This window comes from Salmo salar, chromosome ssa05, assembly GCF_905237065.1.
Source record: "Salmo salar chromosome ssa05, Ssal_v3.1, whole genome shotgun sequence".
Taxonomy (NCBI): domain Eukaryota; kingdom Metazoa; phylum Chordata; class Actinopteri; order Salmoniformes; family Salmonidae; genus Salmo; species Salmo salar.
In genome coordinates this window covers 9,616,870-9,632,868 of record NC_059446.1, presented here as the reverse complement: position 1 = coordinate 9,632,868, position 15,999 = coordinate 9,616,870, and the positions used below count along the sequence as shown (strand labels likewise).

At 45.4% G+C, this 15,999-nt stretch overlaps 1 protein-coding gene across 2 annotated transcripts in view; it reads left to right on the top strand.

Moving 5' to 3' along the window:
* Nucleotides 1-14,246, top strand: part of LOC106604199 (cyclin-J) — a 35,182-nt gene extending 20,936 nt beyond the window's left edge. For both annotated transcript variants that reach the window (XM_014198630.2, XM_014198631.2), the window contains exons 4-6: nt 9,139-9,438; nt 11,150-11,309; nt 11,610-14,246. In XM_014198630.2, the coding sequence (XP_014054105.1) occupies nt 9,139-9,438; nt 11,150-11,309; nt 11,610-12,105 (956 nt within the window). In that variant the 3' untranslated portion in view covers nt 12,106-14,246. The remainder of the gene's footprint in view (nt 1-9,138; nt 9,439-11,149; nt 11,310-11,609) is intronic.
* Nucleotides 14,247-15,999: the final 1,753 nt, after the last annotated feature.

The following is a 15,999-nucleotide window of genomic DNA, read 5'->3' as shown; positions in this document are numbered from 1 at the left end:
ATAATAACAGTAACGAGACTATATACAGGCGGTACCGGTACAGAGTCAATGTGCAGGGGTACAGGTTAGTCTAGGTAATTGAGGTAATATGTACATGTAGGTAGAGGTAAAGTGACTATGCATAGATGATAAAGAGTAGCAGCAGTGTAGAAATGGGGGTGGGGGGGTCAATGCAAATAGTCCGGGTAGCCATTTGATTAGCTGTTCAGGAGTATGGCTTAACGGTGCTCCTTTTCCTTGGGGGTAGAAGCTGTTAAGAAGCCTTTTGGACCTTGACTTAGCGCTCCGGGACTGCTTGCCGTGCGGTAGCAGAGGGAACAGTCTATGACTAGGGTGGCTGGAGTCTTTGGCATATTTTAGGGTCTTCCTTTGACACCGCCTGGTTTAGATGTCCTGGATGGCAGCAAGCTTGGCCTAGTGATGTACTGGGCCGTATGCATGACCCTCTGTAGTACCTTGTGGTCGGAGGCCGAGCAGTTGCCATACCAGGCGGTGATGCAACCAGTCAGGATGCTCTCGATGGTGCAGCTGTGGAAATTCTTTTGAGGATCTGAGGACCCATGCCAAATCTTTTTAGTTTCCTGAGGGGGAATAGGCTTTGCCGTGCCCTCTTCATGACTGTCTTGGTGTGTTTGGACCATGATAGTTTGTTGGTGATGGGGACACCAAGGAACTTGAAGCTCTCAACCTGCTCCACTACAGCCCAGTCGATGAGAATAGGGCTGTGCTCGGTTCTCCTTTTCCTGTAGTCCACAATCATCTATTTTGTCTTGATCACGTTGAGGGAGAGGTTGTTATGCTGACACCACACTGCCAGGTCTCTGACCTCCTCCCTATAGGCTGTCTCATCTGTCGGTGATCAGGCTGTTGTGTCATCGGCAAACTTAATGATGGTGTTGGAGTTGTGCCTGGCCGTGCAGTCATGGGTGAACAGGGAGTACAGGAGGGGACTGAGTACGCACCCCTGAGGGGCCCCCGTGTTGAGGATCAGCGTGGCAGATGTGTTACCACCTGGGGGTGGCCCGTCAGGAAGTCCAGGATCCAGTAGCAGAGGGAGGTGTTTAGTCCCAGGGTCCTTAGCTTAGTTATGAGCTTTAAGGGCACTATGGTGTTGAACGCTGAGCTGTAGTCAATGAATAGCATTGACTGAATGAATTGCAATATTTTAATGCCATTGATGTATTATTTAACCTTTTTTTATTTAACTAGGCAAGTCAGTTAAGAACAAATTCTTATTTACAATGACGGCCTAGGAACAGTGGGTTAACTGCCTTGTTCAGGGGCAGAACGACAGTCACCATCTCCCAACCCCTCCCTCCTTCCTCGCCCCGAAAGTGTTCCACACCCCTAGGCAGGACACGAGATGAGACCCACCCCCCCCCCCCAGACGGCAGAGGGCCAAGGATTCTTCCTGGTTACCCAAGCATTAGGCTCTAGAGGTCAGAATGGGTCTACATTGTGTGAACCGGCGGAGCCTAGAGGACAGACGGACTCACTCATTGGGGTTGTGGCGGAGCTGTGACCAGTTTCATCTGAAAGGAAGACGAGCCAGCAAATGAAATGAGTTTAAAGAGAGGAGAGAATTCCTCCAGAGCTGTTGAGAGTTATTTATATATATATATATATATATATATATATATATATATATATATATAGGGCCTTCAAAGTATTCACACCCCTTGACTTTTTCCACGTTTTGTTGTTAAAGCCTGAATTTAAATTGCAATTGTTTTTCACTGGCCTACACGTAATACCCATGATGTCAAAGTGGAATGATTTTCATTTTTTTTTATTCACTAAAATATTACTAATTAATTAAAAATGAAAAGCTGAAATGTCTTGAGTCAATAATTATTCAACCCCTTTGTTATGGCAAGCCTAAATAAGTTCAGAAGTAAACATTTACTCAAGTCACAAAATAAGTTGCATGGACTCACCCTGTGTTTAATAGTGTTTTAATATGATTTTTGAGTCACTACCTCATCTCTGTACCCCACATATTTACAGTTATCTGGAAGGTCCCCCAGTCCAGCAGTGAATATCAAACAGATTCAACCACAAAGACCAGGGAGGTTTTCCAATGCCTTGGTGGCTGCATCATGTTATTGGTATGCTTGTAAACATTTACTGGGGAGTTTTTCAGGATATAAAAAAACTGAATGGAGCTAAGCACAGGCAAACTCCTAGAGGAAAACCTGGTTCAGTCTGCCTTCTACCAGACACTGGGAGTTGAATTCACCTTTCAGCAAGACACAAGGCCAAATCTACACTGGAGTTGCTTAGGAAGAGGGTGAATGTTCCTGAGTGGCTGAAGTAGATGTAAGTAAAAACTATTCTAAGACCTGGTTTAGTAATGATTTAACAACCAATTTGACAAAGCTTGAAGAATTTAGAAAATAATAATGGGTAAATGTTACATAATCCAGGTGTGGAAAGCTCTTAGAGACCCAGAAAGCGATTACAGCTGTTTCTACAAAGTATTTTTTTATAAGTTTTCAATTTGTCATTATGAGGTATTGTATGTAGATGGGTGAGAGGGAAAACATATATTTACCCATTTTGAATTCTGTCTGTAACACAACAAAATGTGGAATAAGTCAAGGGGTATGAATTATTTTTGAAGGCAGTGAATCTATTAGTCTTGTGAAAGGGGGTTGGTGGATGTTGTAGTTTTCTGTAGTTTTGGTTTATTGTTACTGTCTCTGGCTGTAGTCATGTGTTCTTTTTTAGATTGAATCATCTATGTCTAGTTTATAGGCTAGCAGTGCTAAAATAGTCTTTCCCCTTCACATGAACTCCTTCAGACGACTGAGGACAGGGGATTGTTTTAATGAAGAGGGCAGGGACCGGATGTAGCATTGTGGTCATTCATAGAAATCAATACAGTCGGTCTCTGTGGGTGAGGTGTAGAGGAACACCGTAACAGTAGTCTCCTTTCCTCTGGGACTTTGGTGAAGACCGTAACAGTCTCCTTTCCTCTGTGACTTTGGTGAAGACCGTAACAGTCTCCTTTCCTCTGTGACTTTGGTGAAGACCGTAAGTCTCCTTTCCTCTGGGACTTTGGTGAAGACCGTAACAGTCTCCTTTCCTCTGGGACTTTGGTGAAGCCCGTAACAGTCTCCTTTCCTCTGTGACTTTAGTGAAGACCGTAACAGTCTCCTTTCCTCTGTGACTTTAGTGAAGACTAACAGTAGTCTCCTTTACTCTGGGACTTTAGTGAAGACTAACAGTAGTCTCCTTTACTCTGGGACTTTGGTGAAGACTGTAACAGTCTCCTTTCCTCTGTGACTTTAGTGAAGACTAACAGTATTCTCCTTTACTCTGGGACTTTGGTGAAGACCGTAACAGTCTCCTTTACTCTGGGACTTTGGTGAAGACTGTAACAGTAGTCTCCTTTACTCTGACTTTAGTGAAGACCGTAACAGTCTCCTTTCCTCTGGGACTTTGGTGAAGACTAACAGTAGTCTCCTTTACTCTGGGACTTTAGTGAAGACCGTAACAGTCTCCTTTACTCTGGGACTTTAGTGAAGACTGTAACAGTAGTCTCCTTTCCTCTGGGACTTTGGTGAAGACCGTAACAGTCTCCTTTACTCTCAGTGGAACATAAGTGATGGCTGTAACAGTAGTTTTTTTTTGTTGTTCTTCTTCATCCCTCTAACTCTAGTGAAGAGCATTCTCATGTTTCTAAACTCCTTCAGCAGTGGTCTAATCCCCCCCAGCAGGTTCTCATGTTTCTAAACTCCTTCAGCAGTAGTCTAATCCCCCCCAGCAGGTTCTCATGTTTCTAAACTCCTTCAGCAGTAGTCTAATCCCCCCCAGCAGGTTCTCATGTTTCTAAACTCCTTCAGCAGTAGTCTAATCCCTCCAGCAGGTTCTCATGTTTCTAAACTCCTTCAGCAGTAGTCTAATCCCCCCCAGCAGGTTCTCATGTTTCTAAACTCCTTCAGCACTAGTCTAATCCCCCCAGCAGGTTCTCATGTTTCTAAACTCCTTCAGCAGTAGTCTAATCCCCCCCAGCAGGTTCTCATGTTTCTAAACTCCTTCAGCACTAGTCTAATCCCCCAGCAGGTTCTCATGTTTCTAAACTCCTTCAGCAGTAGTCTAATCCCCCCCAGCAGGTTCTCATGTTTCTAAACTCCTTCAGCACTAGTCTAATCCCCCCCAGCAGGTTCTCATGTTTCTAAACTCCTTCAGCACTAGTCTAATCCCCCCAGCAGGTTCTCATGTTTCTAAACTCCTTCAGCACTAGTCTAATCCCCCCCCAGCAGGTTCTCATGTTTCTAAACTCCTTCAGCAGTAGTCTAACCTCCTCCAGCAGCACACCTTTAACCCCTCTCTGGGTGCGCTCTCCTGCCTCATCACACACGTCCACAGGGCCGACTCGCAGCCCTCTGCAAGGCAGTACTCATGAGGGCTGTTCCTCTCTCGATAAGACGGTAAAGAAGGGACCTATAGTTTCAGAAGTGGACAGGCATGCACTTGGATCATTAAAGGAAGCATTTACTCCACCTGTAAGCTGAGGAATGAACTCTATCTCTCTCACACACACATACAGCTCGTAGGTTAGTCACTGTTAGTCTTGTTGACATGAAACGGGACAGGTTGTGAAAAAAGCAGCTTGTCCCTATGAGTTCTACCTCCTTTCAGAAATGTAGTTTCAGCTTGAATAGGTTTTGTGTATCCCTTGTTTTTAATAAGAACACGCCCAATCAACAGCTAATACAAGTAGTAAACCAAAGAGACATCATTGAAGACAATGAGAAGACTGACAACACATGTCCCTACCACAATGTAAAAGAGGGTTTTGAAGAGATGGCTGTTTATGGCTGCACCTGTGGACACGAGTCCAGCACACTGACTAGACTACTAGCCTATAGGATATGATGGTAAAGTGTAGACTGAGACTGGGTCTAGGCTGGAGTGGGCTGGGCCGGCCCTAGGCTAAAGCAGCAGGAGTGAACTGCTGTTCTGTTCACTCCCACCCAGCCATTGTTTCCTGTTCTGGTTGTGAGATGCCATTACAGCCTATGTGTTAACTGTTTCCTGAGAGCTGCTATAGCCTGCTGGGGTGATTGGCTGGGCTCTCTGTTTCTCCTTTAAAGGGTTAATGGTAGGCTACAGCATCGGCAGTAAAACTCACACTTGAAGAGCCTATATATATCTCTATATCCACACACACACTGCTTTGGCTAGCCTTGAGACAAAGGGGAGGAAGTGAGTTAGAGTAGGGGGGAGTTGGAGAATGGGGAAAGAGGGAGAGAATCTGAAGTTAAATGTATACTGGTGCTTCTGTCCCCAACCAAGGAGGTCCTACAGCAGCACCTAGATCTGTCCCCAACCATAATGGTGTTCCAATAAAGGTCCAGTTGCCAGGACCACAAATACAAATTCCATCTAGACACCGTTGCCCTAGAGCACACAAATAACTATACATACCTTGGCCTAAACATCAGCGCCACAGGTAACTTCCACAAAGCTGTGAACGATCTGAGAGACAAGGCAAGAAGGGCCTTCTATACCATCAAAAGGAACATAAAATTCAACATACCAATTAGGATGTCTAGAAATACTTGAATCAGTTATAGAACTCATTGCCCTTTATGATTGAGGTCTGTGGTCTGTTCACCAACCAAGAATTTACAAAATGGGACAAACATCAAATTGAGACTTAAACAGCGTAAAACACCAAATAATGCATGCAGAGCAGAATTGGGCCGATACCCACTAATTATCAAAATCCAGAAAAGAGCCGTTAAATCTACAACCACCTAAAAGGAAGCGATTCCCAAACCTTCCATAACTAGGCCATCACCTACAGAGAGATGAACTTGGAGAAGAGTCCCCTAAGCAAGCTGGTGCTGGGGCTCTGTTCACAAACACAAACAGACCCAACAGAGCCTCAGGACAGCAACACAATTAGACCCAACCAAATCATGAGAAAACAAAAAGATAATTATTTCCAATGTGTCAAGTAATTAACAAAAAAACAGAGCAAACTAGAATGCTATTTGTTCCTTAGCAGAGAGTACACAGTGGCAGACTACCTGACCACTGTGACGACCCAAAATAAAGCTTTGACTATGTCCAGACTGTAATGTTTACTGTAAATTAGTTTTACTTTTGTTTATTTAGTTCACTTGCTTTGGCAATGTTAACATGTTTCCTATGCTAATAAAGCCCTTACATTTACATTTAATTTAATTGAGAGGGCGGGGAGGGAGGGAGGGCGTTCGAGAGCGGGGAGGGAGGGAGGGCGTTCGAGAGCGGGAGGGAGGGAGGGCGTTCGAGAGCGGGGGAGGGAGGGAGGGCGTTCGAGAGCGGGGAGGGAGGGAGGGCGTTTGAGAGCGGGGAGGGCGTTTGAGAGCGGGCAGGGAGGGGAGGGAGGAGAGCGGGGAGGGCGTTTGAGAGCGGGGAGGGAGGAGGGCGGGGAGGGAGGGAGGGAGGGAGGGGAGGGCGTTTGAGAGTGTTGGAAATGGGGAGAGGCAAGGAAAGACCAAGGAGTAAAGAGAGGTGGAGGGAGAAAGAGGGTGAGAGACCTAGCCAGTTTGATGGCGTAAGGACTAAACACTTCAAGGTGAATTACACCTCCCTCTTCAACTCTCCTGTCTTCGTTGCCATGATGATAGTTCTGCAGCCAAAGCCAGTGTTGTTTTTCACCAACCACCTCTGATATTTTAGAAGGGTGTGTACATTTTTATCCATAGACTGTTAATCCAAGCTGTTGGGTTTTAGGACTTCTTCAATAATACTCTAGTCGTGACTGTGGCACGTTCCTTCCAAACACTGTTGAGGGTGACTGTCAGTGTTGGAGAGTCTTCTGTGTGTGTGGATGTGTTGGTAACCTTGTCCAGTCTTTGTTTTGAACAATGTTCCATTGTGTGTCAGTAGTCTATGAATGGGCATTGTACACATTTCCTCAACATACATTTAGTCATACTTCTATGGAGGGTAGGCCTAGTTGTTGTCATGTCCCTCATATCAGTTTTCTCTGCCCCCCCCCCACCGTGTTCCTGCTGAAACGGGTCTATAGGAGAACCCAGAGGTTTATTAGGTGTTTTAGGGAAATATGCCAGAGTAACCTGACTCCTCACCTGCCCCCCCCCCTTTTCACTGTGGGAGCGAGTGGGGGTGAGAAAGGAAGTGAAGGACTCTTTTTGGATTAAAGGCAAAATCAGTGGTGCTCATTGGCCACTCAGACACATGAGACTGTGGCCTAAGGGCTGTTGCTATGGAGAGTTCAGAGGAGAATGTTCAGAGTGGTAGTGGACACGCTGGTAGTGAAAGGGTAGTTAGTGGTAAGTAGGTTTCTGCTGGTAGTGGTGTTAAGGATATTGCTGTAGGTACTGGCTTCTAGAGGGGATGATAGGATCAGAAGGGGGGGGATCAGATTTTAAAGGCTTTGTTTTCAAATAAATCAGTATTTTTGTTATTCTACTACACCGCCCAATCAAGTCCCCCACATCCTAAAAAAAACTGACAATAATGATGATGATATCAAGGAAACAGAGGATGATTATTATTATTATTATTATTATTATAAATAAAATTGGACAATTTGGAACAGTGTAAACAACACTCAACAAATGATAAGTAATACCAGAGAGGCTGGTCCAACGAGAAAAGTGTGAAGCCTTTATTCCAGCATAACAAAGATTAACAGCCGAATTTGTGGAATTGATTATCCGACATGTGGTTGCATGAGACTTGGTGCTCACAGAATCAGTAGACTATTAATAAAACAGGCAACAGAAGCAGGATGTGTCTTATTTCTGGAGATATGGACGATTTTATAAAGCCAGGCACATTTAAAAGTTAGGCTGTTGATTCTAGAATTTAAGTTGGGGTTTCTTCAGTTCACTTTTCTTAGATAATAGGACAAGGGCTGTTTTCTCATCTCCTCATTCTGCTGCTACCTCCGCCGCATTGTTCTCATCTCCTCATTCTGCTTCTACCTCTGCCGCATTGTTCTCATCTCCTCATTCTGCTGCTACCTCCGCCGCATTGTTCTCATCTCCTCATTCTGCTGCTACCTCCGCCGCATTGTTCTCATCTCCTCATTCTGCTGCTACCTCCGCCGCATTGTTCTCATCTCCTCATTCTGCTGCTACCTCCGCCGCATTGTTCTCATCTCCTCATTCTGCTGCTACCTCCGCGGCATTGTTCTCCTCTCCTCATTCTGCTGGTTAACTTTGCTGTTATGTACTTCGCTACATGGTCTAGGAAAAAGCACCGATTTCAACAGCGTGCTGATGTGTTTTACAAACAAGGACAGCGACCACAATCCAATGCGGGATTAGGTGCATTTTGTTATAAAATAATATTTTTTATTAGTGTTGCACCATTGTTCTTACGTAATAACCATATCCAACTTCATTACCACGTCTTAGACTGATGGACTGTTCCATCCCCATGCTCTCCACAACGGATCAGTCCACTCAGACAGGAGCCAATCAGACAGGTGTCTTGTACATCATATTTTTGTTGTTGCTACTGCTCGACTAAAGAAATATCTGTCGACCAAACAATGGACCAGTCCGCTAAATGGGGTCAGCCCTAAAAGGCTTTTCTATAGCCTGCCTTCTAACCTCCCTCTCTCTCTCTGTCCGTCCCTTTCTTTGTCTCTCTCTCTCTTTCTCTCTCTTTCTCTTTCTCTCTCTCTCTTTCTCTTTCTCTTTCTCTCTCTCTCTTTCTCTTTCTCTTTCTCTTTCTCTTTCTTTCTCTTTCTCTGTCCCTCTCTTTCTCTGTCCCTCTCTTTCTCTTTCTCTGTCCCTCTCTTTCTCTTTCTCTGTCCCTCTCTCTTTCTTTCTCTGTCCCTCTTTCTTTCTCTGTCCCTCTCTCTCTCTTTCTTTCTTTCTTTCTCTGTCCCCCTCTCTCTTTCTTTCTTTCTTTCTCTGTCCCCCTCTCTCTTTCTTTCTCTGTCCCTCTTTCTCTGTCCCTCTTTCTTTGTCCCTCTCTCTCTCTCTTTCTTTCTCTGTCCCCCTCTCCCTCTTTCTTTCTGTCCCTCTCTGTCTCTCTCTCTGTGTCCCTCTCTCTCTCTCTGTGTCCCTCTCTCTCTCTCTGTGTCCCTCTCCCTCTCTCTGTGTCCCTCTCTCTCTCTCTGTGTCCCTCTCCCTCTCTCTGTGTCCCTCTCCCCTGTAGGTAAGTTTGAGGAGAGGGAGGACCGGGTTCCTAAGTTAGAGCAGCTCAACTCCCTGGGCTTCATGTGTTCTCTGAACCTCGTTCTCCACAAGAGAGACCTCATCAAGATGGAGCTGCTGCTGTTGGAGACGTTCAGCTGGAACCTGTGTATGCCCACCCCGGCCCACTTCATAGACTACTACCTCCAGGCCTCGGTGCAGGAGGGAGACCTGTACAACGGCTGGCCTCTCTCCTCCCTCTCCAAGACCAAAACCTTTATGGACAAGTACACACACTACTTCCTGGAGGTGTCACTGCAAGGTGAGGGGTGATGGAGGGAAGGGATTTATGAAATATATGCAGCCTCTTGTGCTTGTCATAATGTTCCTCTAGAGACTAGACTATTTCTAACAGTCTCTCTGTGTTCCTCTACACCAGTTGTTCCCAAACTTTTTATAGTCCCGTACCCCTTCAAACATTCAACCTCCAGCTGCGTACCAGGGTCAGCACACTCTTAAATGTTGTTTTTTGTCATCATTGTAAGCCTGCCACACACACACTATACAATACATTTATTAATGAGTGTTTTTATCACAACCCGGCTCGTGGGAAGTAACGAGCTCTTATAGGACCAGGGCACAAATAATAATATTATAATAATCAATCATTTTGCTCTTTATTTAACCATCTTACATATAAAATCTTATTTGTTCATCGAAAATTGTGAATAACTCACCACAGGTTAATGAGAAGGGTGTGCTTGAAAGGATGCACATAACTCTGCAATGTTGGGTTGTATTGGAGAGAGTCTGTCTTAAACCATTTTCCACACAGTCTGCCTGTATTTAGTTTTCATGCTAGTGAGGTCCGAGAATCCACTCTCACATAGGTACGTGGTTGCAAAGGGCATCAGTGTCTTAACAGCGAGATTTTCCAAGGCAGGATACTCTGAGCGCAGCCCAATCCAGAAATCTGTCAGTGGCTTCTGATTTAAATAACATTTTCACAGAACCGCTTGTTGTAATTTTGATGAGGCTCTCTTGTTCAGATATCGGTAAGTGGACTGGAGGCAGGGCATGAAAGGGATAAGGAATCCAGTTTGTGTCGTCCGTTTCTGGAAAGTACCTGCGTAATTGCGCAACCAACTCACTCAGGTGATTCGCTATATCACATATGACATTGTCCGTAAGCTTGAGTTCAGTTGCACACAGGAAATCCTACAATGATGGAAAGACCTGTGTGTTGTTCTTGTTAATGCAGACAGAGAAGAGCTCCAACTTCTTAATCATAGCCTCAATTTTGTCCCACACATTGAATATAGTTGAGGAGAGTCCCTGTAATCCTAGATTCAGATCATTCAGGTGAGAAAAAGCATCATCCAGATTGGCCAGTCGTGTGAGAAACTCATCATGTAAGCGGTCAGACAAGTGAAAATTATGGTCAGTAAAGAAAACTTTAAGCTTGTTTCTCAATTTTTTTAAAACGTGTCAATACTTTGCCCCTTGATAACCAGCGCACTTCTGTATGTTGTAAAAGCGTTACATGGTCGCTGCCCATATCATTGCATTGTGCAGAAAATACACAAGAGTTCAGAGGCCTTGCTTAACAAAGTTAACCATTTTCACTATAGTGTCCAAAACGTCTTTCAAGCGGTCAGGCATTCCCTTGGCAGCAACAGCCTCTCAGTGGATGCTGCAGTGACCCAAGTGGCGTCGGGAGCAACTGCTTGCACATATGTTACCACTCCTCTATATCTCCCTGTCATGGCTTTAGCGCCATCAGTACAGATACCAACATGAGCAGCAGCTACGTTTGGCAACATACGGACCGTTAGTGGAATTCCCGCGAGAGAGTACCGGTTAATGTGATTGGATGTTAATTATTTGACTAGGCTACCTGTATTTGACATTGAGTTGTTATTTCACTGAACACTAGATATTTAATTATATTTTTGGCAGTGAAATGAGGCTACTCAGGCGGGGGGGAGCACCTGCTCTACACCATTTCTAACGGTCTCTCTGTGTTCCTCTAGACCATGCGTTCCTGAGTTTCCGGCCGTCTCAGGTGGCGGCAGCATGCGTAGCGGCGTCTCGTATCTGTCTCCAGATTTCTCCTGGCTGGACCACGTCTCTACACCTACTGACTGGATACACCTGGGACCACCTCACACACTGCATCAAACTCATGCTGCTGTAAGTCTCACACAGGACACACACACACATCTGAGACCAATTGAATGCTTGAATGCACAGACATACAGTACCAGTCAAAAGTTTGGACACGCCTACTCATTCAAGGGTTTTTCTTTATTTTTTACTATTTTCTACATTGTAGAATAATAGTGAAGACATCAAAATGATGAAAAAACACAGAATTATGTAGTAACCAAAAAAGTGTTCAACAAATAAAAATGTATTTTATATTTGAGATTCTTCAAAGTAGCCTCCCTTTACCTTGACAGCATTGCACACTCTTGTCTCTTTCCTCCACAGTGCACATGACAGCGACGTGAAGGAGGCCAACAAACCCACCCCTCCGTTGTCTCACCCTCCTCTCTCCCACCTCTCCCCGGTCCCAGCAACCACCTCCTCCACCCCCCAGCAGCTCCTCTTCCAGCCCAGCCCAGTGGGCTTCCCACACCTCCCCCCCTCCCTGTCCCAGCTCCACGCGCTAGCCGACTCCCAGGCTTTAGGGCCTGCTGGAGTCAACATGTCCCAGGACTTCCTCCAGAGCCACAGGATGGGGCAGCTCACCGGGGCCGACACCATGACCTCTACAGCAGGGGCCTTCCCCTCCTATCCTAGCCTGACTTCGGGGCTGCAGCCTGGGGCTCGGGTGGCACCGCTGGCCTTGCAGGGCCCCATCTCTATGCAGGTAGCCTTGGCTGCAGAGCCGAGACACTGCCTCAGCATGGCCTACAGCCGGGGGTACCTGGGGGGCGTGGGCCCCCACCACACCTTCACGGCAGCGGGCTGCTTCGACAGATGACGCCAGGAGACGGAGGAGAGGATGAACAGCAAACCGCCCCGAGCCAGGGACAGGGAGCGCTACAATCCTCTCCCATCACTACTTCCTCCTCCTCTCCGCTCCCTGGCAGACCACCTCTCTCTCTCCATCAGCACCCCGTCCCCCTCCTCGGCCGCCCCCCGCCCCGCGCCCCCCACCTTCAGACAGAGACGGAGAGAAAGACTGCTCAAACGCAAGCAAAGGTCGAAGGGCACCGATGACCCCATGGAAGTCATCACACTGACATGACGCCACTGACTGATGTTGAACACTGTGTTCCAATCACATCAAAGGAACAGAAGCATTAACACACTGTAGAATGGTCACGGTATGTCCCTGGTTAAGATGCTGTCATCACTGTGAACCAGAGGCTATGCAGCATGATTCCTCCCCAGTGCCTCCTGTGTTTTGACCAGAGTGAGGTCTGTCTGAATTCATCTGAAGATGAAGTGCTGCTGGATCTCTCTCTGTAATCCAAAAATATGAACTCAACTGAAGAGGAAAAATAGACCAGTAAAGTCTTGAGCTGCTGACTTGGGAACAGTGGTATGACTTGTTATAAGCAGACATACCAGTGAGTTGAAGATGCTATGTGTGTGTGTATATATAGGCTTTATATCACTCTTATGCCAGTGAATAAAGGGATTATGTCATTAAGTGCTATAGGGGCACTCTGAGAATTCCTACCCATAATCCTCAATGGCTGGATGGGGAGGGGAGGCCAGAGTTCATTGTTCTGTCACAGCAGAGGAAATCCACAGTTACCATACCTGTCATGTTTTGGTTCTCTTCCCATCCTCCTTCCTTTTGAGCGAGAGAGAATATTAATGTAGCATTCTAATTCTATGCTTGGAACTTTGTTGACGTGTACATAATGAAATGCTGCTGCCTTCTATATGAACTGATGGTTCTGTGTGAGTTGAAGACTTATTTCCGTGAACCACAGCGTATATCAGGGACTTGACGTAACAGATTACTTGAATATGATGCCATTGAAACGTGATTTTAATTTAAATTTACACATTTGTTCGTTGTTGCTTTTTTTGTATTCCTTGGTTAAGTTAAAAACAAACAACTTTATACCGGCGTGAAACACATTGTTTGTTTTCAAAAAGCCATTGTATAACAACTGAATATTCAGGCTCAGGTTGTTAGGCTGATGATATCCAATCAGCCGTCTCCTTAATGAGGAGGTTACCCATTCAGCTGTCTTACTATTTAGTGTGTTTTAAGTAGATGCTAGCATGGCACCCAGGAGGGTTTCTCACTTCTCCCCCAGAGGAAGAGGACCTGCCTTTTTTTTAAATGACATACTAAGATATATAAAACACACTGTTTGCATCCTGGTGGAATCAGTGACCTCGCGGTCGATGAAACACACAGCCCATCTGCAGCTTAACATCACTAATTGCTTCCTACATTTTCTAAAACTTCCACTTCCTGCTGGAACGTAAACACATCCAGATTCCCCTTCTGCGTCACAGGCGGTCTCGCTGGTTACCGTGGCGATGGCCGAAAATCTAAATCAGGGGCTCACTCAGAAGGACAGTTGGAACGTTACAGAATGTTTAGATGCCCATAACTGTTCTAAACAGCACATTTCTATCTGTTGTGTAGAGCAGGGAATGATGGAAGCTCTAGAAATCACATTTCTATCTGTAACAGTGTTAACTTCTGGTCCTTTTCTGTCGGTATGCTTTGAATGTGTACATTTTACTATGGTTGTACCTTGTCCCCAACAGTTTTCATACTTGAACTATGCTGATACTGCTAAGGCTGTGTTCTGATTCTCAATGTTCTAGGCTTTGATATTGAGACCATTTCATTGAACACTTGCTTTAGCACGATATCTGGCAAGCATCTGAAATGTGTCTAAACGTTTATATAGCATATACCTTACTGTAGTCTAGATAGTATTTTACTACAAATGGAATGAAGGGCTTAGTAGCAACCAAATGCATCTTCCTGACTGATCTCTTCTGAACTGTCACTCCCACTCACTGTATGGTCATCACTACTTTTATAGACAAAAGGATTCTGCCTTTTAACTTTGTATAGTTTTTTTTTAAGTGTGTTTTATTTAGTCTTGTTCTTCCTGTGTTAATAAAGATGGATGCAGTCGGTGTGGAGTACTGGGTCATATTCATTAGGCACCAAACGGAAGAAGACTGACAAACAGGGAGGGACTAAATAAGCATTCTTATTGAACAAGTTCGTTTTCTGTTGCAAAACATTTTTGCTACGGTATGACCTATTGAGCAACACCCTGTTTTTTAAGTAAAAGTACTCTCTTCCCTCACTAAAAAGCTACTTCTCACTGAGGTCTCAAGGTGTTTTTGTTGGTAGAACCATAGCATTAGAATAATTCATTCTGTTTATGGCTACAACTCTTCTCACAGGCATCACCACCGGTTCATCTTTTAGGACTTATTCTTTGACATTATTTTGTGGTTTGACTCAATGTTGATCATTGCTGCCAGAAAGCAGAGAGCTCTGAACACTAATAACTATGTTGCATATTGCAGCCTTGACTGGTGTACTGCACATATTGCTATAGTGATTATGTGCTGATAAAACACCAAACAACCACACCATTGTCCAATGAAATGACATGAGAAATGTCCCAGTATTTTTGTAGATAAAGGGGCTTCTATCAGATGAGCTGTTGAAATAAACAACAATGAACTGAATATCTTCACTGAGTTGGTGTTTGTTTTGTTTGATATTCATGTTATTGTATTATTGAAACAATCCCAAATGGCCACCTATTGGCTATAGTCAAAAGTAGTGCACTATATGTGTGTGTATTTAACTAGGCAAGTCAGTTAAGAACAAATTGTTATTTACAGTGACGGCCAAACCCTCCCATAACCCAGATGACGCTGGGCCAATGGTGCGCTGCCCTAGGGCATAATTTGGGCGGCACTCTTACCTTCCACCAATCCAGTCTTCAGGTCATTGACATGTTTCACTGAAGATAGGAAACAATGATACATTATTCTAACATTACCTTTTAACCCCCCCCCCCCATTTTGTTCTTTGCCCTAGAACTACACAGCTGATTCAAATAACCCAAGTCATCAAGCTGTGATTTTTATTTTATTTATTTTATCAGCTGTGTAGAGCTGGGGGGGAAAAAACTAAAAGTACACCCAGGGGGCCCAGGACCAGAAACCCTGGTCGAGCTGACTTAAAGCGAGGGGGAGGGATATGAAGCCCAGGACCAGAAACCCTGGTCTAGCTGACTGAGGGGGAGGGATATGAAGCCCAGGACCAGAAACCCTGGTCGAGCTGACTTAAAGCGAGGGGGAGGGATATGAAGCCCAGGACCAGAAACCCTGGTCGAGCTGACTTAAAGCGAGGGATATGAAGCCCAGGACCAGAAACCCTGGTCTAGCTGACTTAAAGCGAGGGGGAGGGATATGAAGCCCAGGACCAGAAACCCTGGTCTAGCTGACTTAAAGCGAGGGGGAGGGATATGAAGCCCAGGACCAGAAACCCTGGTCTAGCTGACTTAAAGCGAGGGGGAGGGATATGAAGCCCAGGACCAGAAACCCTGGTCGAGCTGACTGAGGGGGAGGGATATGAAGCCCAGGACCAGAAACCCTGGTCTAGCTGACTTAAAGCGAGGGGGAGGGATATGAAGCCTAGGACCAGAAACCCTGGTCTAGCTGACTGAGGGGGAGGGATATGAAGCCCAGGACCAGAAACCCTGGTCTAGCTGACTTAAAGCGAGGGGGAGGGATATGAAGCCCAGGACCAGAAACCCTGGTCTAGCTGACTGAGGGGGAGGGATATGAAGCCCAGGACCAGAAACCCTGGTCTAGCTGACTTAAAGCGAGGGGGAGGGATATGAAGCCCAGGACCAGAAACCCT